At 40.2% G+C, this 24,882-nt stretch overlaps 4 protein-coding genes across 5 annotated transcripts in view; all 4 read right to left on the bottom strand.

Moving 5' to 3' along the window:
* The window catches only part of LOC306822231 (uncharacterized protein), a 237,273-nt gene extending 228,603 nt beyond the window's left edge, over positions 1 to 8,670 (bottom strand). The window contains exon 1 of the mRNA XM_079341097.1: positions 7,175 to 8,670. Coding sequence (XP_079197223.1) covers positions 7,175 to 8,417 — 1,243 coding nt within the window. The 5' untranslated portion in view covers positions 8,418 to 8,670. The remainder of the gene's footprint in view (positions 1 to 7,174) is intronic.
* On the bottom strand, positions 651 to 5,553 carry timm17a (translocase of inner mitochondrial membrane 17 homolog A (yeast)). Its single transcript, XM_079341108.1, has 6 exons — positions 5,411 to 5,553; positions 4,305 to 4,404; positions 4,035 to 4,098; positions 3,336 to 3,464; positions 2,338 to 2,448; positions 651 to 2,119 (listed from the first exon to the last, which is right to left on the bottom strand). The coding sequence occupies exons 1-6, from the start codon at positions 5,434 to 5,436 to the stop codon at positions 2,043 to 2,045; spliced, it is 507 nt and encodes a 168-aa protein (XP_079197234.1). The 5' UTR covers positions 5,437 to 5,553; the 3' UTR covers positions 651 to 2,042.
* A 2,037-nt stretch (positions 8,671 to 10,707) lies between the features above and the next one.
* lmod1b (leiomodin 1b (smooth muscle)) lies at positions 10,708 to 15,209 on the bottom strand. 2 transcript variants are annotated; one of them, XM_079341080.1, is made up of 3 exons: positions 14,639 to 15,208; positions 11,879 to 13,588; positions 10,708 to 11,798 (listed from the first exon to the last, which is right to left on the bottom strand). In XM_079341080.1, the coding sequence occupies exons 1-3, from the start codon at positions 14,921 to 14,923 to the stop codon at positions 11,772 to 11,774; spliced, it is 2,022 nt and encodes a 673-aa protein (XP_079197206.1). In that variant the 5' UTR covers positions 14,924 to 15,208; the 3' UTR covers positions 10,708 to 11,771. The 2 variants fall into 2 exon arrangements, with proteins under 2 accessions (XP_079197206.1, XP_079197205.1); XM_079341079.1 differs by having other exon boundaries at positions 10,708 to 13,588; positions 14,639 to 15,209.
* A 583-nt stretch (positions 15,210 to 15,792) lies between these two features.
* shisa4 (shisa family member 4) lies at positions 15,793 to 23,209 on the bottom strand. The gene is made up of 5 exons (XM_079341103.1): positions 22,966 to 23,209; positions 21,236 to 21,413; positions 19,461 to 19,597; positions 19,175 to 19,366; positions 15,793 to 17,950 (listed from the first exon to the last, which is right to left on the bottom strand). The coding sequence occupies exons 1-5, from the start codon at positions 23,057 to 23,059 to the stop codon at positions 17,910 to 17,912; spliced, it is 642 nt and encodes a 213-aa protein (XP_079197229.1). The 5' UTR covers positions 23,060 to 23,209; the 3' UTR covers positions 15,793 to 17,909.
* Between the last annotated feature and the right edge of the window lie 1,673 nt (positions 23,210 to 24,882).

The raw sequence follows: 24,882 nt of genomic DNA, 5'->3' as shown, positions 1-24,882 counted from the left end.
TGATTGTTTAAAAAGCTTTGTATTTGTTTCTATTTTTGACTTACACTTTATCAAGGCATGGCAGGAGTTCATCTATGTGAGACACTTCAGCAACAAAGTGATTAAAAATGCTTCACTCAGGGAGAAAAGCACATGAGAGGAAAATAGTTGACGTTTTAAAATAGGCAATAAAAAACACACCATGTAATTAAAATATAGACAAAACAAAATTAATAGGAAAGAAAATTAAAAGGAAAACAAAAAAAAACATTAAACAGAAGCTAGCAACAGATAATAGATTTCTCAATTTCTTGCTCTCCTCCATCATACTGCAGCTGCTGTATAACCACTTTACTTGAGATTTTGAATTACAAATTAATGTCATATGGTCATAATGTGTATTTCTTTTTTTTTTAGAAATCTATTTTAGGGCTGACAGTAGATAAGAGAAGGAAATAGGAAGAGGGAGAGAAGCAGGAGCTGCAGGTCAGACTTGAACCTGGGCTGCCTGATTGGAGGGTTATAGCCCTGTACAAGGGGTGCAAGCTAACCGCTGACCCATCTGGCCTCCCATTATGTGTACTTGTATATTATTAAGAGCTATAAATGTTGGTTAGTTGATATACAGCTGAATACATACAAGCTCTATTGCAACAAGTGTAATCATCCAGTGAGTGGTCCATTGACAGTTTTATTTTTCATTTGTTATGAGACAAAGTGCTTTGGAAGTCAGGTTTCAATATTTTCATTTTTAAACAAATTCCACCTCTGTCATGAAACAAAAAATGACATAATCAAATGGTGACATGAAGAGTGACACCGAGGTCTCTTTGGTGTCCCTTCATCTCTGCAGCGTCCTTCACCTGCAACCACACACAGCAGGCTTTAAACTGATAACAGGTGTGTGACACAAACGAACAAGAATGTGAGAGCAAAGTGCTCCCTTATGTGCTCTCTGTCAACACATCCTAACACAGACAGTGAGACACAGTAGACTACACATAATGGGCTGCACTGTACTGGTCTGATTATGTTGGTGAGGAGTACCCTCTAGTGGGGGATAAGCAAGCTTGCTGAGGCAGCTGGGATTGTGGGTAATGAGACTTGTACAGCTAATAAATCAGACAAACTTTTCATAATGAACATGTTTACAAATCTGAAACATAACTAACATCACACATTTATCCATAACTTAATCAGACACATTTTTACAACTTGTCTTTATTTTAATTTTATTTTTTTATCATACTACAATCTGTCAAACAGATTGAATACAGTATGCATCAATCCCTTGCTTGAGTTTCTCCATCATTTGTCCTGCCTATGCCATCAACAGTCATTTTCACTCCTTTGTGTCGAATGTAAAAGCTCTATCAGACAAAGTACAAACACTCTTTACAAACCAAAATAAATAAATCACTTTAAAACAGATGTGTATATTCTAGGAATAGCATTGTTTCTAATGAGGGTTTGCCTTCATAGCCCCGAATAAAATCAATTAAAGAAACAGGCCAACAATCTGTTGTTGACGGCCAGCCCAAGCATGACTTATACAAAGCAAATAAAGACTAAGCAGATACAAGAAGAAAGCCTTTACTGTATTTACATGTTCTATAATAATATCTCATTCATGACGTTCATGTGTGACATGGTTTGCTAAATTAAACACTATCCTCCAGACACTGTCAGACTTCAACTCCCTCTTGTTTAGGCTACACACAGTAGCAGAAATACATATATATATATATATTTTTTTAATATATATATAAACAACTTATCCTCGCAGACTCTCATTGACAAATCTCCCCACATTTCTGTATTTCACCAGTGTTTGTTGGAACAGATGCATATGACAAGGCTGAGAATGGCAAAAAGGCAGATCTGTACATGGCTCCTGAAAGAAGAAAAATCTAGATGAGATTTGTCCTTCGCCCCTCTGACTCAGTCCATCAAGTTTGGTTTCTTTTGTTTGACATGTGGTGTTGAACATCTGAATTTCTCCTTTACAACCTCAGCAAGGAATTCAAAAAAGGCCTAGTGATTGAGAAATGGCAGATTCTCTCTCACTGATATTGTCTGTAGTCTCCAAATGAAGGGGAGGGCATTGGAGCAGGGGCCGGTTCCTCCGCGAACTGGGGCCCTGCAGAGGAAAAGAAAAGGTAACCTCCAGTTAGATGACTGCAGCTGCTGAGAAGGAAGGGTGTTTCAGACTTATGAAAGAAACCAAGTCTTTTTCTCTTGCAATTTCCTTTTCATCTCCATCATCCTCACCTTTAATTTTAGAAAATCTTTTTAAACGGACACAAAATGTTGGTCATTACATGTCACAAACAGTAACACATTTATGCCTGGACTCACCAGTTGGGAACTGTGAAGAGGCGAATCTAGTGAGCAAGATACCGGCGCCCTCTATCAAAGCCAGCAGGATACCACCCATTGCTGCAGAGCCCACCATGGCCACTGGTCCATCTACAGAGGAAAAAGGATTGTTAATGTTTAACACATCAATCTACTGGAATCAACTTTGAAGGACACCTGATGTTTGTTTGTTTTTTCATTAGGGTTTGTGCACTGAGGCGCTTTTACACAAAAAGTTCCTAACAGATAAAATAAAGTTATTTAAATTGAATAATAGGAGAGTCCACACTGCCATATCTAATCCTGAATGATGAGTTTCATTTTTACGAGTCACTGTGTGTAAAGCTCTTCTTAAATTGTAGCTTCTACAATAATCTGTGTGGTTTAAAAGTGTTGTTTCTTCCCCGAGTCCCTTTTTGTCTTGCGAGACATCTTCTGTGATATATATATATATACACCACCCATGTTTATAAATGTTTATTTAGGCCAGTGTCAGAGAACACAAGTCCCTTCTGTGATGTGATGATGCTCGGCAATGTTGGTTTTAAGCAGCTTTAATAAAAACGGCCATTTTTTTCAAATCAAGGATGGACCTGTTCTACAGCCATTATCAGACAAGATTTAGTATTAATGTAAAAAAAATAAAAAATGTACCTGTAAGTTGCTCTTTAAGCAGTTTCAGTAGCACTACATGTGCATGCAGGCTTGTGGTATAAAAAGATGTTTTATCATGAAATACATAACCAATAGTTTGTTAGGAACTTTGTCAATTAAAAACAACCTTTAAGGTCTTGCACAGTAGACACTTTTAAAAATGTTGAGACTTATGATAATGTTGTTTAGACACATACTGAATACTTTCATGATGCCTTCGAGCACACTCTGTAATTTTGATAATGCAGTAGATGTAATTCAGGTCAGTGAGAAACAGCAAACTCACTGTTTCCCTTCTGTATTAGGGATGTGTGCGTGTGCCAGCTTCTTCAGGGCTTACTCACTTCTTGCAGCTAGGATAGCTCCTGTCATTGCCCCACTAGTAATCGAGTTCCAGGGATCCTCCTTCCCTCGTACTTTTACTAAACTACAGTCAATCATGGAGAAGAGGCCTCCCCATACTGCAAAGCTTCCTGCGACAGAAAAAGATCAAAATAAGTTCAACAAGAAACTGTCCAGACATACTATACACTTTGTAGGCTTTTCTGTGACATATGCTTGACTTAAACATGTTTCTTAATAATGAAATACTTATATACAACTGGGAAAGGTTAAACCAGCTATACATCTGTAATTTGCTTCTCTTTTTTTATTTATTTATTTTATTATTGAAGTTCTTGGTAGTTCTGTTTTATTTCCTTTGTTAATTGTTTAGTACCAACACACCAAGTCAAATTCCTTGTATGTAAATGTACTTGGCAATAAAACCTGATTCTGGGTCTAAATCTACATTTTAATACCAAAGTACTGTAGTATAGATTTAAATAATCTATTTCTATTGACAGTCACCACTGACACAGACAGCATGACAACACAGAGACTATATTGTCCTCTGTTTCTATCACCAATATCTGCTTCTGACAAAGTACAATTTGTAGTTTCTGGTCGTCTTTCAGTGGCAAAATTTACAGCTGTCTATGCTGTTGCTCCAACATTTCTTCTCTCTATGATGCAGCTCTATAAAAAAAAAAAAAAAGGCTTACCTCCAAGCTGTGGGGCTCTGGTCTTGATGGCTGTCAGGCTACCTTTCATTCTGTGGCTCATGCCCTGTTATAAAGCACACACAAGCACCAGTCAATATACGTAAAGTTGCCTTCAATCATTTCACAATAACAAAACCTAGCAGGCTAGAATGCTTTGAGAAGATGCTAAGGACAAGCAGTCTAAGACAGTATGTTCTGAGTAAGCTACATGAGCTGAATGTAAACCAACCAATACATCAAGAAGTAGTGGTGAGCTACAATAGAACTTACTGAGGGTGCATTCCTGAATCCTTTAACCGCCTGGAATATTCCTCCACCTATTGCTCCCATGGTGAAGGCACCACCACAATCATCCACGATCCTCCAGGGACTGAAAGCATTAAAGACAGCACAATAATAGAAAAGTGCATTTTCAGGTGCCAATTAATGTCATGAACTCTGAGGTCTGTGGTTGCAGGTTCAGCTTTGTTATGACCTACAAGTATGGATCGGAAGCACAAGGTGATTTCTTATCATGTCAATTAGTATGTACACATTGGATCTGAAAGCTTTCTTTGACCTTAAGTCAATTTAACTTTATTTCATCATGAAGAAGTTTGTTGTGACCTGACACGTGCTTACCAACACACAGATGACACAAACTAGCAAAAACAAAACTGGATATATAATGTTCGTTAATTGCTACAGCTACTTATTCAACCAAAGTAGTTCATGCTTTACCAGTTTAATAATCACACTTTGTATCTTTAACACTTTGAGCTATTAAAATGCAATCCAGGACTGTCAGATTGCACCGCCGAACCAAATATACAAAGGCCCCACTAATCCAACACAGTCAAACTGTATTAGCCTTCACCAGTGTGCATTTCGTGACTTTATTCATGGTAAATTACAGATCTCCGTCTCAAGCTGCTGTGCAATCCTCTAAGTGTCCCCCACTGGAAACGTTAGCATACAGGTGGCTAACTTCGCTAGCCCACCAGCAAGCTAAAGCAAAAAATCCGAAGAATGAACTTATATTTAACACCTAAAATTACAACATATTTTTTTAACTTTTACAAGAGATCATCTGTTAACATGTGTGACAGAGTGCTTGAAGTGTGTGAACTGGATCTTCTGACATGTGGTGAGTAAACCGACAAGGTCACTAGCAACGTGATTTAGCGCAGATGCTAGTAATGCTCTATGTAATATTAGCATTGGCGCTAACGCGAGTTAACTAGCCGGGTTTGAGTTGTCAGTGTCAGTGCTCTGTCAAAAGTTGAATCATTCAAATAATCATTCACAACTATCACGGCGGAATATTGTAACCGAGGTACGAATAGATCTAAGCTTTACACAGGGTAAAACCTAAATTATTTTGTAATAGGACTCACCATGGCTCTCTGGCATATTCCTCCATTTTGTTCTTTTGCTGTTCCCTCTGACGTAACCTTCGTTTTTTTCTCTGTCTGACGTCACGGTTATCAAATATCTGACGACAACATAACGTGACATCTTAAAGGAACAGTTCGTGTTTTTTTAAGGAATAAAATTAGCATTACTTGCGGGACAAACATCAGACCACATCCTATTCGTGATTGTATTTAAGTAAGAGTTTTGGACTTCAGGGCCTCCATACTCCCCCACAACAATTACTGACCACCAGTTTTGTTTTCTCTCGGCAGCATGTTCTTGTGTTGACAGCCAACGCAGAAGTGCAAATCCTGCAGTTCCTTGAATGTCCAGTTGACGCTGGCCGAGGAAGTCCTGGAAGTCACTTCACACAAAATAACTTCACAGGTCTATGAGTTCCGCAGCTTAATTTCTTCTTCTACTCTTTTTTCATGTGTGTTGTTTACATTCGTTCTTAATAATGACACTGAGTTTAATGTGATCAACACAAACTCAAAGTCAAGCAAATATTTTCAGATTAGATTTTGCTGAAAGGCATTGATCAGATTCCAAATGTGGCCTTATAAGTACTAGTTAATAAGCACACAGTGAATAGTTCACTCTCTGTGGGATATAAATGTTTAAACATATTTTTGCAATCCTTCTAAAGTCAGCTTAAAAAAAAGAGGGGGTATTAATATGTGAGGAAGTTTCACATGAATATTCATATTCATGAACATTCATGAATATGAATGTCAATAGTTTTATAGCAGCTTTGTCTTTTTGTCTTTTTTTTGTTTGTCTCTGTGGCATTTTCTTGCTGTTTGCAACAGAACATAGAATGATTTGATGGAGTCTGGTTGTTTTCTGACATTGAATCATGTTTCCATTGGAGAAGAAGTGTGGAGAATATTGAATGGGGTGACAGGGTTATTGATCAGTGGGGGCTGCACTAATCCACTTCTATTATGTGTTACTGCAGTGGTTTAAACATGCTGCAAATCCTAACACATGTGCAGAGGAAGGTTTACTTTGCATATAAACACAGGGTGGCACCCAGAATCAAATAGATTCAAACGTTGATATCACATATTTCGGCCAATAGAAACTCACTGCATTTATCTGGAAAGCTTCCTGTGTTTTTTTGTTTTTTTTGTGTGACTTATAAACTGAAACATACAGATAAAAATAAAAACAAGCTAAAACCTACAAAGACAACGCAGAAAGTAAAGATAGTAAACACAAACACATATAACAAAAGGGTTCTGTAACTTTTCTGCCCACCAACTTAAACACCACAACACACAACTTCATTTAAAGGGAAATTATGTTTTATTTTATTTTTATTTTATTTTTTTAATGAAGATTGAAGAGTAGCCAAATCAACCTATGATGAATGTTTTTGGATATGTGGTAGGAAACCGGAGTGTCCCGGAGGAAAAACCTAACCTTTTTTCTTGGGGGGGGGGGGGGGGGGGGGGGTTATTGTCGGGGGGGGAGGGAAGAAGGTTCTTTCTTTTTCTTCCAACTCTCAGGTTTTCTCAGTCCCAGGAAGTGCCTGGCTCGCTTAAACCAGGACTTCTGCTGCTCTGGCTTTTGAGGCTGCATTGTCGCCACAGCTTCAGTAGCCTCTGCAGTTTCTGTCACTCCTGAAGTTCCTACGGTTTCTGTAGGTCCCACAGGTCCTGAATTTCCTGGAGCTTCTGCAGTTACTTGGGGGAGAGTCTCTTCCGTGCATGAAGGTTCGGCTTGCTTCTCCTCACAACTTGCTCTCTTTTTTGTTGGAAGCATGCGATCCTCCAGATGAGCCTCAAGTTCACTTGAGAGCTCCTTGTTTTGTGAGTTCAGGAGCTGAATTCGGGTTTTCAGCTCCTCCACTTCTTCACACTGGATGCTCTCCCTCTCAATGTTCATCTGCTGCAAGGTCTTGATCTTTTCCTCCATCTTTTGCTGGAGGATGACATTTTCAGCATTCAAATTCTCAATTGAAAGCTGATTGCTTGCCACAGTGTTATACAGAGGCTGTATTTCGGCCTCAGGTTCTTTCTGACAGCTCTCAGCCTGCTGTGTCAGAGCCAGTACATCAGTTTGGTATCTTGGGCTGTGCTCTTTGCTGGACGCTTTAAACTCCTCCAGTTGTTCTTGGAGAAGCTTGCTGTTGTCCTTTTCCTTCTGGAGCTCAGCTGTAAACTTGTCCTGGCTGGTTTTATAAGCCACTTGTAGCTCCTCAAACTGCTCCTGGATGACTTTCTGATCACTGAGCTGAGTTTTCAGGCCCTCAAGCTCAGTAAAGTTCATCTTCTCCGTCTCAAAAGCAGCCTGTTGCAGGACAGCAATCTCCTCTCTCGCCTTCTGACCGAGGACATCCAGTTCAGCTTTCAAGGTGGAGATCACCTGCTGGTCTCGGGACACTCTTTCTGCGTGAGACTGACCTTGCTGCTCATTCTTGCACTGAAGTGTCTCCACCAACTGCTTGGCAGCGAGCATGTCGGCTTCATACCTGATCTTGAGCTCATGGTATGAAACTTTGCTGCTGTCCAGTTCTTCATGAAGGACCTTATTTTTGTCCTTCTCACTCTGGAGCTCTTTTGTGAACTTGTCGGTGCAAACTACATATGCCACCTTGAGCTCCTCATAGTCGACATGAAGATCTTTCTTCTTCCTCTGCCTGGTGGTGTCGTTCACTTTCTGGGCGATCTTAAACGCAGAGAGGGTCTCTTCGTTGCTGTACTTTTCGAGCCTCTCGAGCTCTCTCCTGGTGTCTTTCCCCCGGTTTATATACATTTCCTTGAGGGCTTTCTGCTTTGCCAGATGTTGCTTTGTCTCCTCCAACTCTTGGCTGATCAGGAGTTTTTCGTTCCTCTCCTTACAGCAGTGTTGCCTCTCTCTCTCCAGGAGATCAGTGAGGTTTCTCACATCTTGATGAAGTCTTTCGAGCTCCATGTGTTGACCATAACCCTGCTGTCTGAAGGTGTTGTGGTTCCTTCTTTGGTAGGTTGGTCGCTGCATTTTCTTTGGCTGGTTGTTTAAGTCACAAAGAAATGCTGCTGTTGTTTGTAAATTGTCTCTGATGAACAGATATGTTGATCTGAGGTGATAGTTGAGTTATCTCTCTTAATGCTGCCGCTTGTTGAAAGGTTCAAATTCAACTGACTGTCTGGAAAGCTGTTGTCTCATACAAAGACCTGATGACTCATCAAAGACACTTAGAATGGAATCAGTCTTTTGAAAAATAACATTCCGTCGAGTTCCGCACCAAACGCACTTTTACAGACTGTAGGAATTGCTAACAAATACTAGTTCAAAGAACAAAATAGGCCCAATTAACTTGTGTTTCCACCAGCTCACACTGTACGGGACTGATTTTTTTGATAACTGGTAAGATATAAAGATAAAATAAATTTAAAAAAACATAGCACTAGTCACAGGAGGAGAAAAGAGACAATAAGATACAGCAAATTGAATGTAATGCAAACTAATTTAGTTTATTTGGGCCCCAACTGGAGACAGTTTAAGAGGCTATAAGGCCTGCATTTATAACAATACAGCACTTTAATAATAAAGTCAACAGGAGCATGAGGGCGAGGTAAAAAATACTTTGGGAATACCAGCATGCTGTTGTTGTTTGCGGCATGCCAAAACATAGTTAATGCTATGACAATAGGCAGACGGTATGACGCGTAAAAGTGTGATGGCAGTATGGCATGTATTATTCTAACTGGCTAAAGTTACTAGGCTAACATTGTTAGCTGGAGTAATTTGATAATAGGTGATAACAATAACATAACAAGTCAAAATAATAAGTCAATAACATAATTATGTTGCACTCACGTTGTAAACAAAGACTATTTCATTTTTGAACATTTACGGCAGCAAGACCATTGGTATTTATTTACAAATGCATCATGGTGGTGAAAGATTGGTGATAGCCTACTGGTGTGGGAGACGAGTGGTCCATGGTGCTGGCCCCCTGTTGGTACTTGGTAGTCATGCAGAGCTTATGATGCCATGTCTCTAAACTAACTGAATGCCAGCCAATGCATGCCAGTGCTCCCCAGTGTCACGCCACAGGACTTTTTGATTTTGGTGCCACTGTTATTTTGTAGTCTGTGAAACATTAGTGGCACAGTAAGTTATCAAGAAAATCATATCATACTTCACAGGTGGTGACTGGTTATCTAGATACAAAATATAACTGATCACACTGAATCTGAATCCCCACTGAAATAGAGAGAAGACGTCATAAAAAGCAGCATAGCTGTGGATGTGGAAATTGACACAAAACTTAAAACTTTCTAGATTTTTCAAACATGGCATAATTTAGTTTTTCACCTACCATTTACGGGAAACGTCACGCAAACATTTATGCTGTGTGTCATTGCCTCAGTTGATATATTTCTTTTACATTCATAAAACTGGACACATTTTTTAAATCCGACTGCTACACACTAAATTTGAGTTTATGTTGAGTTCCAGGAAAGGGGGGCCAACTGGTGCCCACCACCTTTTTTGGGCCTTGGGCCCCCTAAAAGTTTTATATGCACATGCTTTATCTAAGGAGGGACATACATGTACTATTATGTCAAAGGCCAATGAACATCAGCAGCATTTGTCGTTGATGTTAGCGTCAAACAAGAAATGTGTCCATTGAGTAACTTTTTTTTTACTTTTAAACAACTACCAAGGTCCCCTTTGTTAGAGCTTAATAACCCATAACCTCAACACTTCAGTTGTTTCCCACTCTTTCCTCCTCCATTTGGGCGTACAGCTGATCAGGGCCGCAGCTTTGGCCGAGAGACAGACGTTGGCCTGAAGCCCATTATTAGGAACGAGAAAGGAATGAATTGCAGAGCAAGCTTTCAATGAGAAATGCCCAAATATAGGCATTTCATGGATGCAGAGGCCAAGGCAGGGAGATGGAGACATAAACTGACCTGTTGCTGCCAGTGGTGCTGCTGTTCTTTTTCTCTCCTCTCAATGTACAACATGGTAGCGAGTTGACAGCTCCCCCAGTTTTTCTGTAGCTTTGAACATGACATGTAAAGACTCACAGAAATCTATATATTTTAATAGTAGCAATAGATCTGACATCTATATATGGCCTTGTAGATATTGTGTATTTCTCCAGCAACACCTAGATCTGGAATTTGATGTACACATTGGAAAACACTTCTTTTTTTTTTTCCGACCATGTCAGCTCCAGCTATATTTATATACAACTCTGGATTTATCGTATGTAGAAATATATCAAAGTCATTTTGTATTTTACTTTACAAAACCATGTCAGACAGCCATAACGTCATTGCAAACGTACCATAATCTTTTATTGAAGACATACAGGCTCTGTAAGAAAGACATGTGTAATCAGATATGACAGAGAAATCTTCATTACACAGTACACGTGAGAGTCAATCTGGATTTTTTTTTTTTTTATCACATTCAATTCTTTAAGCATGAGGGGGTGATATAAGCCAGTAATGTGTTTTTACATCCCCCTACGGTTAAGATATGTGGATGTGTTACATTACAGGTTATGTCAGGTATTCAAACAAACAGGCTAGAATGAGTCTGTACAAAATTAAACTTCTCATTGAAGGGCTTTTTCGATTTGAAATACATGATGTAATTATTTCCATGCTAAAATTCTGTCGTCATGTACCAGGACTCCACTGGGCTGCTGTCCAATCCTTTAATCCCTGCCTGAGATGTTTGAGATTTGGCAATGAGACACACATTCAAAGACCACTTCGACCTCTCTTTTCTTACCTAAATATTCCAAAGTCAGGTCGCAAAGTTAATTTTGTTCCCTGATATATCTGCCATTTCAGAATTCCCAGTTTGAGCAGTTTTACAACTTACAAGAATAAGGTGGATTCCCTCTCCACAAATAAATAAATGGTCAAATTATTATCCACTGTATAACTGATAAACTTTTGTATATTAGAATTTTATAGTTATTTGAACCTCTTATTAAGCTCATCGCACACACCCACCGCACTTACATTCAGACGCATACATAAGCCAACATGTTATATGATTGGCTCCTTATTATCTAGTGCAAATAACCAGCAAAGCGTCAATTATAATCTTAAGACAAACAACCACAAGCACTGCAGACGGCTAATACAGAGAGCCCTGCGTCACTCCTTCTCCGCATTGTCCTTTTGGTCCAGTGTTTGAGGGAGATCTCATAGTGAAGGCTAGTCATCGACCCAATGGACATCACATGTCTCACTCTCTCCATACGCCCCACAGCTCTGTTCTTTGGCTGAATTCAGGAGGCCGTAGAGTTTATGTAGTCAAAAATGTTGTTCTCCCTCTCCCTCTCGTTTTCTTTTTCATGTTACATTCAATCTGAAAATATTACTGCAACCACTTTGGCACCGGCACCTGTGGACAAAAAAAATAGATGCAAGTCTGTTAGAATGCATTGGAAGAGCTAACGATATCAATAAATCCACCTCACAAACCTTCTTTAGTTGATTAATACCGCTTCCTCTGATCGAGGCGAGCAGTTGGTCCCTTGAGTTCTTGCTACCGCCTGGGCTTTTCCCATCCAGCTTTCTCTGCGACACGGGAGTCAGAGAGTTCCTCAGGGAGTCTACATCCAGCATGGGAGGCGGTGGAGGTGGAGGTCCAACACCAGGAGGAGGAGGTGGTGGTGGTACTGAACATCTAGATCCTTTCTTCGGAGTTAGCTTTGGCGAAGGCATGGGTGACGGCATGGGAGAAGGTTTAGGGGAAGCTTTTGGCGAGTTTCTCAGAGATCCTCCTCCACCACCTATCTTGGGTACGTCCAATGACCCCCCTTTCTTCTCCCCGTTGGCCTGAGCCTGCTTCTGCTCCTGGAGGCGCTTCTGCCTCTGTCGGTCCATGTTGCGACTCAATATGTTGGTGGTGGTCATCCTGGGTCCTGCTAACTCAAAGTGGTAGCCCAGTTTGAGCAGGGTCGTGTTCTCCTTCAGAATCTTGGTCATCTCCATCTCTGTCTTCCCACCACAGATGTGCCGCTGGTTTTGAAAGCGAAGCTCAGTCAGCGTAGAATTGTGTTGCAGCGCCTGAATTAGAGCCAGAATGCCCTTGCCGGTGAGGTGGTTTGAGTCCACATTGATGCTAATGATGGTTTTGTTGGTGCGAAGCGTTCCTGCAATGGCATACGCAACATGGTCATCCGCACGGCAGTTAGCCAAAGCGAACTTTTTCACGTGGGTGTTCTTATGCAAAGCCTCCGCAAACTCGATAAGCGTTTTGGTCTTGATGACTTCAGAGTTGTTGACGTTGAGCTCAATGAGGGATGGGTCATTGCTTCTAACCTGCTCCATCAGCTCATCAAACATGCTCGAGTCTTCATCCTCTTCCTCTTCCTCTTTGGCCTTACTGTTTGGGCTGTTTTTGGCCACACAGTTGCCAAGCTTTTCTGCCTCTGCTGCTTTTTTAGCTTTTCCCTTGATCTCCTCTTTGTCCTGCTTCTCTTCGACTTGCCTCTCTTTCTCTTTCACGTGGTCGCTGTGGTTAACCAGCTCTTCTCGATCGGTTCTTTTCTCTGCCTTATCGTTCACCTGCACTTCACCTTGCCCGGACGTTTGTCTTTGCAATTTGACATCAGTCTTCTTTTTCTCTTCTGATTTGCTGTCTGGAGCTGGGGTTTCTTGCACTTTGCTCTGCTTCTCCACCATCTTAGAAACCAGTCCTTGTGTCCGTACAGTCTCAGACTTTCTCTCCTTTTCCTTAACGACTTCCTTTTCTTGCTTTTCTCGCAGCTTTGAGATAATATCTTTGGTTTTACTGTCGTCTTTTCTCCTGCAATCTTCTCTCCTCTCCTTCTCTTTGCTCTCTTCTTTTCTTTCCTGTAACTTAGAGATCATATCCTTTGTTTTGCTACTTGCGCTTTCTCTGTTTTCTCTTCGGTCTCTTGTCTTAGTGTCTTCAAGTTTTTCTTTGGTCTCCTCTTTCACGTCCCTGTCCTTGCTGTCCTGCTTTCTGTATCTCCCCGAAAGTCGATTTCCCTCTTCTTTCAACCTTTCAGAACCTCGGCTGTTCCTGTCTTCTCCCTTTGTGTCTCTTTCACTTGAGACACTTGATTGTCTTGGTAACGCGACTTTCATGTTGTCGTTCCCCTCCTGGCTCAGGCCCATCTTCCTCAGATATTCCTGTTTACGGCTCTCCTTCTTTGGCTCACCCTGCAAGAGGAAAAATATTAGATAAAGGATTCAATTTAGATAATTCTAATGAAATAAATTAGATTGTCACGTGAAGCTCTTTAAGTATCTAAGACTGTAGTGGATTCTTCAGTAGCTGACTTTTTGAAGGATCAAAGGAGCCTTTTGTTAATTCAACAGTTTAACTGACCAGTACAGAAATTGCTTTAACAGACACACAATGAATGATCCTTAACATGTGCATTATGAAATAACAGTGTAACAGCTGACCACCCGAACACTGATGCAAATAATGTGTCCTGTTCCTGTGAAGTAGCTCCACGTCCATCTGTTCCCTTTAAACACACACACACACCCTCCCTCTCACTATATGGCGTGTGTGTGTGTGTGTGTGTGTGTGTGTGTTTACACTCAGCACAAGGAACTATTTTTTTTTTTTTTCATGGAGCAGGGATACATTACTGAGTAGCTTTTGTAAAGAGTTTGATTTGTGAGTCTTCTTCTGTTTGGTCGAGTGAGGCCGTGGCCCTGGCAGATGTATCCTTAAAAGGCAGGGAGCGTAGGAGCAATCAACCAAGGAATTCCATCGAGCCAGGATTAAGAAGCTCCACAGGGCCGCCACTCCATCGACTCAAGTGCCTTCTCTTTAAACACACGAAGTGCAGGAAATCTGGCTCCCTGACCAATCTCTCCCAACATGAAAAATAAAATGGCTTGCCATGTTTCTGAGGATGGCTCAGAGAGGAAAACAAATTACTTTCTTGCTCAGAAGCCAACTATGTACTTTTTATGAGCTGATGGACTCAGAGTGCATGAGGTCCAGCTGGTGGTTTGCTTTAAGTTATAATAAGAATACTCCTGCAACAGTGGATGACACATAACGTCGTGAACAATGATTTTAAGTTAATAAAATATTAAAAATGCTCAAATACATTAAAAAGATAATTTCTGAGCGGCATGATTAGTCTTTAAAGACAACATACCCTCATGGGTTTTCTTTTTTACTAAAAACTCAAGCCAACAGGGCACAGGGGGTAAGGGATAAAGAATCCAGTTAAAGCATTCACTAACCTCGAATGACTGTTCCCTCTGACTCAGCCTCCCTTTAGGATCACTCTCTCCTCTGCCGTCTTGTTTTGCATCCCCGATGTTGTTGCTCACAGAAGGCTCCCCAGGGTGGCTCGCCCCTTGGACAACGATCTCCCCGTCCCGTTGGTTAAGGTCTGGCACTTGAATTATGTCCTGCAGTTCCTCCACCTCCTCGGGGGAGAGGGTGGACAACAGGTTGTCCAGGTCTGGGTCCTCACTGACCTGACGGCCAATATGTGTCAGGCCTTTCACTTTTTTCCTGGGCATGGTTGTTCGTTGAATCTAATTATTGTGTAAATTCTCTATGGTGAGAGTGTGAGTATTCCCATAGGCCAAAGCTGGAGCCCCACTGTCCTGTCCTGTACCGCTTACCAAAAAGCCACCAGAGGCATCAATCCTGGTGCAAAGAGGCTGGACTTAGTCCTGCAGCGAGAGGGTACCAGTGATGGACTGCTCGAGCCTCGCATCATCAAAGTGGACTGTGAGGCTGGGACATTCTTGGAAATCCTCTGAAAGTGCATGTCCATATTTAGTCCAGGGTACACACTCCTTTAAAGGTAATGGGAAGGGCTGAAGTTTACAAAGACGCCAGAGCAGAGTTACACAGACTTCCTATTACACAATGCATGTTGATATTAAGACCAGCTCCTAAAATCCATGTTTACAAATGTTTAACTTGAATGTCTTTAAAATAATAAAGATGAATTGTAACACTATTGATTTGACAAAGATTCAAATATGTAATCAAAATTGAAAGACTGTTAAAGTGCAATAGCTTCAGCCTCTACCTTTATGTTTGATTTCCCAGGTAGATATGGTTCGTAATTTGTTGGAATAATTACAGTATTCTCATGTCACCTTTTTATAGACAAACATCTTTTTTTTCAAGCAAGAAGTGCTGCTTAAGATGAAACACATGTTATTTCATATAGGCCCACAATGTAATACCTATTTATATCAGTAAATGAATCGGTTTTGCCAAATGGCAGAAAGCTGCTGTCATTGTCTTGAGGTTAATGTGGACATCTAGTGGTCAGAATGATGTTAACATCTCTCTCATAAATGTATCGACTCCCTTTGTATTTCAAATATTTCTTTAGAATTGTATTTCTTGAAAACAAACACACAGGAGACACTTTTTACATTCCAAAGTTAAATTTTTATGTCAATAGAAATAAAAACTTTTCACCCACTTTATATTACAATGTCATACCAACCATATGACGACAGAGAAAACAGCCATATCTACCGAGTTACTTTGCCAGCTGATGTCAGTTTCATTTTACACACTCATGGAGTTGAATTAGAAGCACAAATAGACATAATAAACATCATTGAGCAAACGTTATGTCAAACTACATGTGAAAGAATCTTACAAAGAAAAGTCCAGTGTTCTTCTACAATGGCTCACAAAGCTGTTCACATTGACCTTTCCGTCGGAAACAATTTCATCTGTAAACTACCAACAGCAGATCTTGTCTTGTTCAATGCATTGGTTTAGATATTCAGTACAGCAATAATTCTCATGGTGAAGGTTGACTAGGCTTCCCTGACCTGCATGATAACAGTATTTCATTTTAAATGCGTGTCTTACTGGATTGACAATATGGGTATGGACATTTGAATAAGTAGTCCAATAAATTAGAAAATGCACAACAGATTTTTCTGCTTTCTCGAGGAGCTAAAGCTAGCTATACGGCATAATTGGTGCCACTTCAACGAATTTTACAAACATCTCAAAGGCCCAAACATCTCATTGTCAATTACCTGAATAGACAATGAGATTGCATAATGCCCAAGGGTTTAAGGGTCTGGTTTCTGATTGATAAAATAAATAAATTGAAATGAGAACCTCTTCTCTGACCTTTGCGTTGGACGGACCCAGGCATGCACTTCTGCTGTTAACCTTTCCATCGTAGCTGGATGCTAAAGTAAGCTAATTCAATCTAAAAAGTAGCTGAGCTTCATTATTTCTCATACAAAAATACGAGACGGGTACTTGTCTCCGAAACAGAACAGACTTTTGGCTTTGAAGCTTGTTCAGAAGTTGAGAACCAGTTCACAGTAAAAGGTACCGTCAATAATATTGTTAATAAATGATGCCAAAATGCTCAAACGTCATATCTTAGTTTACATTAACAATACTTTAAAAATAACTTGTTACAATTTCATCAAACACGCAGCCGAAAACAAACAGATTTACAAAATATGTATTTAAATAGTTAATCTCTTCTTCATGGTAAATAACTGTTAGGACCTGCAGCTCCCATGACCTGATATGGTACAAGAAATAAACACTTCACATTAATTTCACTTTCAAACCTCCTACCTGCTGTGTTGGATTTTATATTAGGGTCATCAGTTGTTTATTTAAAACAAACATTTAGAACCATGAGAGGACAGATACTGTGTCTTTGACTGGGAGCAGCATGCTGACGTTCAGATGTTACATTACAATGGTGCAGCTAATATACTACCATGAAGTAAAGTAGTCGAGTCAGATACGGAAAAAGAAGACACAAAGTTGAAACTAACAGCCGACTCAAGGCTTCGTACAAAGAATCAAGAGTACAAGGAAATCCATCTGAGCAAATTTAAGACAGTGTTGCGCTGCCTTGAACCACACGCGTCACCTTTGTAATCAAACATGCAATTTGTTTTTCACCTAAGCCTCTACAATTAAAAACACTAAATACAGAGGTAGGGACAGAGTGTAATTTTTGTTTGGAGACAGTAGATCAGGGACTGGAATGTAGCCTCAGGCAGTTATATATAAAAAATATCTAAACGGACGAGTTAAGTCTCCTTCCCTTCAAAGAATAAAGACAGTGCAATTATATTCTCATAAATACCTTCTGACCACTTCTCCGTTTGGTCATACCTGTTTTTTTAGGAGACCTCGACAATGAGACAAGTATGTCGAAGCAGCACAGAGTTGAAACCTCTGATGGATACTTCTTCACTTTGGGGATAGTGTGACGCTCTTGACGTAAATCGGGTGTCGGGTTGCACAACAGAATTTCATGTAATCACTGAAGAGAAGTAGGACAACATTGTAAATGTACAAAATAAACAAAACAAAATACCCTTTAAGTGCCTCCTGCTCTCCTTCACAGGTGAACCACTGCTAGTTTAGCTGGAGCGGTTAGTTGAGAGTGTGTAGGAGTGTCACTGCCTTCTTCATTTTGAAACAGTCTTTTTCCTCAGTTGATGTTTTTCCCCCCACTCTGAGTTTTCTTCACAGACCAGCCAATCAATGACCAGGATATTGAGGTGGAGAGTAAGGTGGAGGGGCTGAAAGAAAAGAAGGCAAAATAAACCCAAATAACATTTTTTCACTCCAACTATCTGGGCCCCGAGTGCATTTTTAGAAATGTGATAGAATTGAATAAGTTCACGAGTGCATCTTCATCTAAACCTGGGGTGTCCTAAGTGCAGCCTGGGGGCCACTTGAGGCAATTTTTTGTGGCCCCCGACCTCAATCGAAGAATCAGAAGTATTGGCCCGAGGCCTCATTCAGATGGCATATTTGGTTATTTTTCTTTTTCATGTTAGTGAGGGCTGAAAGATATCCATAAAATAGAAAATGGTCAGTGCAATGAATGTGTTTTTTTCTCTCCCTTTTTTGAATAGCTTTCACTATTTTCCACATTTTTCTACCACAACTATGAAAATGAACTGATGCATTATTTTTTGCAAACAAGTGGACTGTTGTTTAATCATTTAAAAACCTGAGGTAAATACAGAAAGCTTTTACAAAAACATAAGCACGTTAAAGGCTTGATTCTGAGAAAAAAAAAACAGATGAGGAAGAATGAAAAAATTAAAGTATTTAATTTCCTTTTATTAAAGGTTTCTTTTGCAAACCTTTCGATTCTGAGCTACAAAGCATCTTTAACATCTTTTTCAAAGACTTAGAACAAAATAGTTTCCCACTGTGTTTTCACGTTTTTTTTGTCGAGGTCAAAATACAAAAAGTTCCTGACTGTATTATTTCTAGTTATCTGTAGCCCGCGAGCGATTCTAACACGCCAATTTTGGCCCTCCGAGAAAAAAAGTTTGGTCACCACTGATCTAAACATACTTAGCATGCCGTAATTGTTAATTCTGTTTCTTAAAAAGGAGTTCTAGAAAGAAATGGGGTCTCGCCCAAGACGCCTGAACTGCAATGTTTTATTATGGTATCCCAGAATAGATGAACCAAAACAAGTCTAAATCGAGCCGATCAAGTTAGCAATATTCTCTCTAGGCACTACTAAATCTTACACACGCTGCATGAATAAAGAACCAAAATCAAAAAGTTTTGATTTGAATTTCGGTTAGGGATGGACCATCAGCCTTCAATGGACCTCAAGCTTCATTTCCCCCAAAGTAGATAACACAGTTTGTATATCATATAGTGTGTTAGAAAACCATTTGTTTAAATTGGTTAGGATGTGCAAGATTTATTTTTAATTTTTTTTCAGACCTGATCTTGCTGCCAGAAGGAATGTGGATTTATATACTTTATACTCGTACCCTGGCTGTATGCAGGATCCATCAGGTGTGGTTGATAAGGTCCCGGATGCATCATCGGGTACTGTGGGGGCATACCAGGGTAATGGGGTGCCATAGGATAACCTAGATGTGGATACTCAGAGGGTCCCAGTGGTTTGCCATAAGCATCATACATGGGCTCCACTGGGTAGCTGGCCATGGGGATCTGCTGGGCTGTGCGGTCAAAGAGTGCAAACAGTTGTTAAGGAGATCTGTAACCTGATCCACAGTATGTGAACACAGGCACATTAAGAAGAGAGGGTCTTACCATCATAAGGTGTGCGTCCCCTCTGCTGCCGTCTCTGGTACAGGTAGCAGCAAGAGCACATGAAGCAGCACACCATGGTGGCTATGATGGCCACAAACAGGAGGATGGAGGAGGCGATGCTAGCTAAAGTGGTGGGACTGAGAGGAGAACAGAAGAGTTACAAAGCAGTTCTTTTTTTTTTTTTTTTGATCCTACATCCTCCTTTTAATGATCCCACAGGGTCACCAGATGCTGCACAATATATCATGAAGAAACTGTTGTTGCTGATGACCACACGTTTGTTTAAGTCAACATGATCCAAATCAGCAAATATTTATTTTAGAAGACTTTTAGAAAGTTATTCTGTCCCGTGAGCACTAAGAAGTCAATAAGGATGTGACAAGGAGGTTTGCTACGATCATAACTTGTAGCGAGAAGGCCTCCAAAGAACAGCATGAACAAAAAAGAGGGCAAGACGGCACCACTGAACCATAAACTGCTTTAACCATCACAGGGTTGGAGTTTTCTCCTTGGTCAGACGGTTTTTAAAAACAAAGTGTACACCTCCCACAGTTTGATCGAAACATTGTAATTATTCACTGTTTCGATGCGTAGCTTCCTGTAAGTGTTAACCCCTTCACACAGAGACATATACAGCATGCTGAAGCGGACAGAGGGAGCGCCTGTTTTTATTGTTCTTGTAACAAAAAGTTCATTTGTTTTCTACAGGGATACTATGCTGTGTTATTTTTAACCTCAGACACACTTAAGATGTCTGCAGAAATGGCTGAGCTAGGAAGCTCTCGATTCAGACAAACTGTTCACCACAGACTGAAAGTAAAAAACACAACAACATTTTTTTTTTCTATCACCTCGTAGTCTCAACAAAGCCCTCACTTTCAGCTCAGCCCCCGCCACCCACCCATCTGATCTCCCATCGGGATTAATAAGCTGCAGGTTGTCTGCTCCATGTTGGATAGTGATGGATGCTTTCCAGGAAAACTGCCATGCTGCAGTCTACTCGGTACAAGCTCGCTTAGTTGTGCACTATCTCAATCCCTCCCAGGGGACACTGGCATTAAACGCAACACACAGATAGCTGATGTAATAGAAGGACTAATGAGAACATATTAGACCATGAGGACCAAAGCAGGGACGCTCAGTCAATCACAGCCAAATGAGGCTGGATGGGAGAGGATATTTTTTTCTCTATGTTCATACAATGACCACGGTTTTTCCCATTTTATGTCTGTTGGCCTGGTAACTAGTTGATGATGTTTGGTTTCGGAGGCAAGACCGAAATGCTGTAGCATTTAAGATGTTTTATTTTGGGGGGTTTTGGTGCCTTTATTGTAGAGGCAGGTCAGTGGATAGAGTTGTAAATCAAGAGAGAGAGAGAGAGAGAGAGAGAGAGAGAGAGAGAGAGAGAGAGAGAGAGAGAGAGAGAGAGAGAGAGAGAGAGAGAGAGAGAGAGGGATGACATGCTGGAAAGAAGCCACAGGATTTGAAAACTGGGCAACTCACTTGGAGGATTATTTACGTTTTCAACAATTCATGTTTCAGTTTTCGAGCAGAGTCTATGAAAGTTTAAACAAAGTTCAATAAAAGAGGTTGGGTTTTTTTTTCAGCCAAAACCCAGAGATGAATCATTGCCTTTTAAAATGATATGGAAAACTAAAGTGTTAGTATTTGTAAATGAACAATATGTGATGCTGCAGGGATTTCTTTGAATGGAGAACACAAACGCACTTACAAACAAGTAAACACATTTCAAATCCTGCCTCTGCTGTCCTCACCTAAACTGGAAGAGCATACAGCGTTTCTGCTCCCTCTCTGTGATCATCTTGAAGGCATCCAGGCAGCAGTAGCGCCGATTGCAGTTCCCGCAGCAGAACGTGATGAGCGGGCAGTCGAAGCCGTTGTGCCAGGTGCCGTTTTTATCCACATACCACAAACAGTCCTCGTTCCCGCTGACTGCAAAACAAAGTGTCATCAGAGAGGACAAATAAGGACGAATGGAGGGACGGAGAAGCAGGTCAGAACTAGATTGTTGTCTGAAGAATTCACTTTCCTCCTGAGGATATTTTTTGCTTCACTTCCAAACTGTTGTTTCGGTTTCATCACACATTTACAAGCTGAGAAAATTCTCCGCTTGTATTCTTTTTCACACACTGCTTTGTTTTGCCTTGAGGGAATACTTCTTTATTATACACTATTTATTTTGAACATGCACTCACTATTCTTTCTTTCAATATTTCTTATTCCAGACCAAACACAGTCGTACTGCATTATTCAGTAGTTCTCTGTGTCAGAGGTTGAAAACAGATCAGGCCTCAGGTAGGGAAGCCTCGTGTATCTGAAACAAACAGGACTCCATTTCTTTTTTATTCCAGGAGTGTAAATAAACCTTTTTTTTTACTTTGACGAAATCTAAGAAATGATTTGTTCTTCTTCTCGATTACTGTCCTCGACAAAACACATCAGACAGTAAAGAGAAGTTTATAGTGTGGACAAATGTTTTTTTCAGTCTGACCAACAGTCTGAACCCCAACATTTGAACAGACCAAAATGGCAGCAATTTAAAAAAGATCTGAGATACTATCATGATGGAGTTATTTGGGAGAGGAGAGCGTACACACTGACTACAACAAACATACAGGCTAAGAAGAAATGGGCAGTAGGTCCGTCACTGGGCTGCACAGAACTTGTGTTATGTCTCTAAAAGCCAGAAAAAAGGCAACAAAAAACCCCCCCACATTTATTTGACAAAACGATATGATTGAATGCAGTTTGTACTTAACACACATCCTATAAATCAGTTTAAAGTGAATTAAACGGATGGAAAGTCCATCAGCAGCACAGTGTAAGCCAAGACCTGTTAAAGACTTCAGACACAGCTTAGACTCATTTAGGATGACGACCTTCTTTGCTTCTCTGTCTCTAATTGGCTCGTAGGCACTGATGAAATATGCAAGAGCAGTCTTACAAGTAATAATGTTTATAAATAACAGACCAGCAAAAAAAACCCAGGCAGAAAATAAACAATAATTACAAACAGTGGAAAGTATAATTCAGAAGAAAAAATAAATAATAAAATAACATTTGTATAATAAGCTATTATAAGTTGCATGTCCACAAAGGAGTAGGAAGATGTCAAACTTAGTCATGTGATTGAGGAATAATAAGGAAACTTTGCCTGTGCCAGTTACTGACTATCATGTAATTAATATTAAAGCAGCTTTTTACATCGTATTTTCAAACAAAAATAAACAAAATATTAAAATATACAGAAGAAACATTGAGACAATCACAGAATAAGCAGTCAGTGTACTTCCAGTTCTCCAAGCGGCCTACATAAACAATGAGGTTAGAGGCGTGAGATCACTGCGGGGCTGAGTGTGCGGGGCGATGCGGGACCTGGCTGGTCAACATCATGACCGCCATGCGAACACAAACACGTAAAAAAAAAAAAGAGACGATTTTAGTGATTGCCGTGTGGCCTGGATGGCGAGCTGTGTTATCTTACCGGGAGAAGTGCAGAGGACGACGGTGAGGAGCGCCAGAGTCAGCGGCAGGAGGGACACGTTGTTGCCCCCTGCAAAAATCATCATCATTCCCATCCCAAATTTAAACCGAACGACAGCGATTCAAAGAGCAGCTGTTTTCATCTGTGTCCATTAAACGGAAGAAGCACGCTAATGGTTGCTGTCAGCCATTATCCGGGGCTCGGGACGGGACGGCTGTGACGCTCGGTAGTTTATCCGCTGAGATGACACATAAAGCGGCTGTGACGCCGCTGAGCCCGGACGACGAAATGGTGCCTTCAGGTACAGGCGTAGACTGCGGGAAAAGTGAGTATCAACATCGATGTGTCGCGGTCGCCTCATGGACTGTGACCTAGTACCGTTGTATTTATTATTTTATACAAGAAAAATTCTATATATTCGTTTTTATATCCCAGTGCAAAACATAATTTAGAGGATGATTATTTAACTTTTCACTTTTTACTCCATAGACTGTAAATTATAATTATTTGCAGTCTATCGTTTACTTTATTGATTTTATTCATAAATTATCTTTCATACTAAAACATACGTAACTTTAAAATAAGACACAGTCATATTTCTGTATATATTAAATATGTGTTTCATCATAAAGGGGAGATGATGGAGTAGGAATATTTCAACACAGTCAAAGGTACTATAACCATTAACTCATAAAGGTTTTTCACATTTGCATCAAGAATTTAAAGGTTAAAGATGTTTTTAGAACATCTCTTAACTTTTTACAATCATTATCAAGTTGAACTATTCACATTACTCAGCCTTAAATGAAATCAGTGGTTAGTTTTTTAAAGGTCTTTTTTTTTTCTTTCGCTGAATGAACTGAATAGTTAAATCACCATAGCCCTGTAAAACAAAAACAAACATCCTCGTAAGCAACATCAACATTTTGACACAATACCTCTACATAATTACTTTTAAGTTTTGGCTTATACGTTTTTAAGAATTCAGATGTTAATTGAAACAGAGTACTTTATATTTGTGTTATCACATTTAGAAAAATGATCAGTATACTTTTCATTGACTAAAGTCTGTTAAAATGTACAGGCATCCATCCGGGACATTTAAAGAAAACTACATTCATATGGAGTGAAATTGAGGTTCTGTGTACTAAACGACTTTTGCTTAATAGACATACACAAACACATATTAAACATTATTACTGGTGTTCACGAGCTGCCCTGAACGCACCTTGAGAGGTCAGCGCGCCCCCTCCCTCACGCCCTGGCGGAGAGAGGAGGAATCACAGTCTGGATCTTATTATCTTGAGGAAAAAAATCTGCTCCTCAAATTGTTATGGTGATGAAGCGGTCTCATGGCATTTCCTGAAGTGATGGTAAATTACGAATATATGTATGCTGAACTGTTTAAAAAAAAAAAATCATTGTGAGTGTTACTTCTGCAGGACTCCCTTGGAAAAGAGGTTTTTAACCCCAATGGGGACTTTCCTGGATCTGGATGTACTGTATCTATATCTATATATCTATATATATATCTATATATATAGGGAAATGGATTGTATGGAAATGGATTAAAACAGGTAGTGGTTAACTAAAGGGGGGGGGGGGGGGGGGTCACGTGACACAGAAGGTGGTTGCGAGATTCCTTCCAAAAACATATACACCATTTTAATAGCATTTCTTATCCAATATTGGGAAAATACAAACAAAAATGTTGTACAAGAGATTTTGTGTTCTGCCTCATAGTTTGCAAGCAACATGTCTCCAGGGTCAGTGGGGATCCCCCCAAGGTAAAACATCTCCAGGGACAGTGGGGGTCTCCCCAAGGTAAAACAGGAGGGAAAATATGAAAGGAGTCCACACACCGACTGTGTGCGCATGTGCACACTCATTTTGTTGCATCGCTATCATTGGTCTTTT

This window comes from Symphodus melops (assembly GCF_947650265.1).
Source record: "Symphodus melops genome assembly, chromosome: 4".
NCBI classification, from domain to species: domain Eukaryota; kingdom Metazoa; phylum Chordata; class Actinopteri; order Labriformes; family Labridae; genus Symphodus; species Symphodus melops.
The sequence above is the reverse complement of the archived record's forward strand: the minus strand, read 5'-3'. Positions and strand labels throughout refer to the sequence as shown.

Excerpts from the sequence above, each read along its gene's own strand:
- timm17a (XM_079341108.1), bottom strand. The coding sequence starts at position 5,436 with ATGGAGGAATATGCCAGAGAGCCATG. Across the intron at positions 3,465-4,034 it reads CAGAGCCCCACAGCTTGGAG|GAAGCTTTGCAGTATGGGGA; the intron begins GTAAGCCTTTTT and ends TTTCTGTCGCAG. Across the intron at positions 2,120-2,337 it reads CTCTTCACAGTTCCCAACTG|GGCCCCAGTTCGCGGAGGAA; the intron begins GTGAGTCCAGGC and ends TTTCCTCTGCAG.
- lmod1b (XM_079341079.1), bottom strand. The coding sequence starts at position 14,923 with ATGCCCAGGAAAAAAGTGAAAGGCCTGACACATATTGGCCGTCAGGTC. Across the intron at positions 13,589-14,638 it reads AGAGGGAACAGTCATTCGAG|GGTGAGCCAAAGAAGGAGAG; the intron begins GTTAGTGAATGC and ends TTCCTCTTGCAG.
- shisa4 (XM_079341103.1), bottom strand. The coding sequence starts at position 23,059 with ATGGGAATGATGATGATTTTTGCAGGGGGCAACAACGTGTCCCTCCTG. Across the intron at positions 19,598-21,235 it reads TGTATGCTCTTCCAGTTTAG|TCCCACCACTTTAGCTAGCA; the intron begins GTGAGGACAGCA and ends TTCTCCTCTCAG. Across the intron at positions 17,951-19,174 it reads GGATCCTGCATACAGCCAGG|CCCCTCCACCTTACTCTCCA; the intron begins GTACGAGTATAA and ends CTTTTCTTTCAG.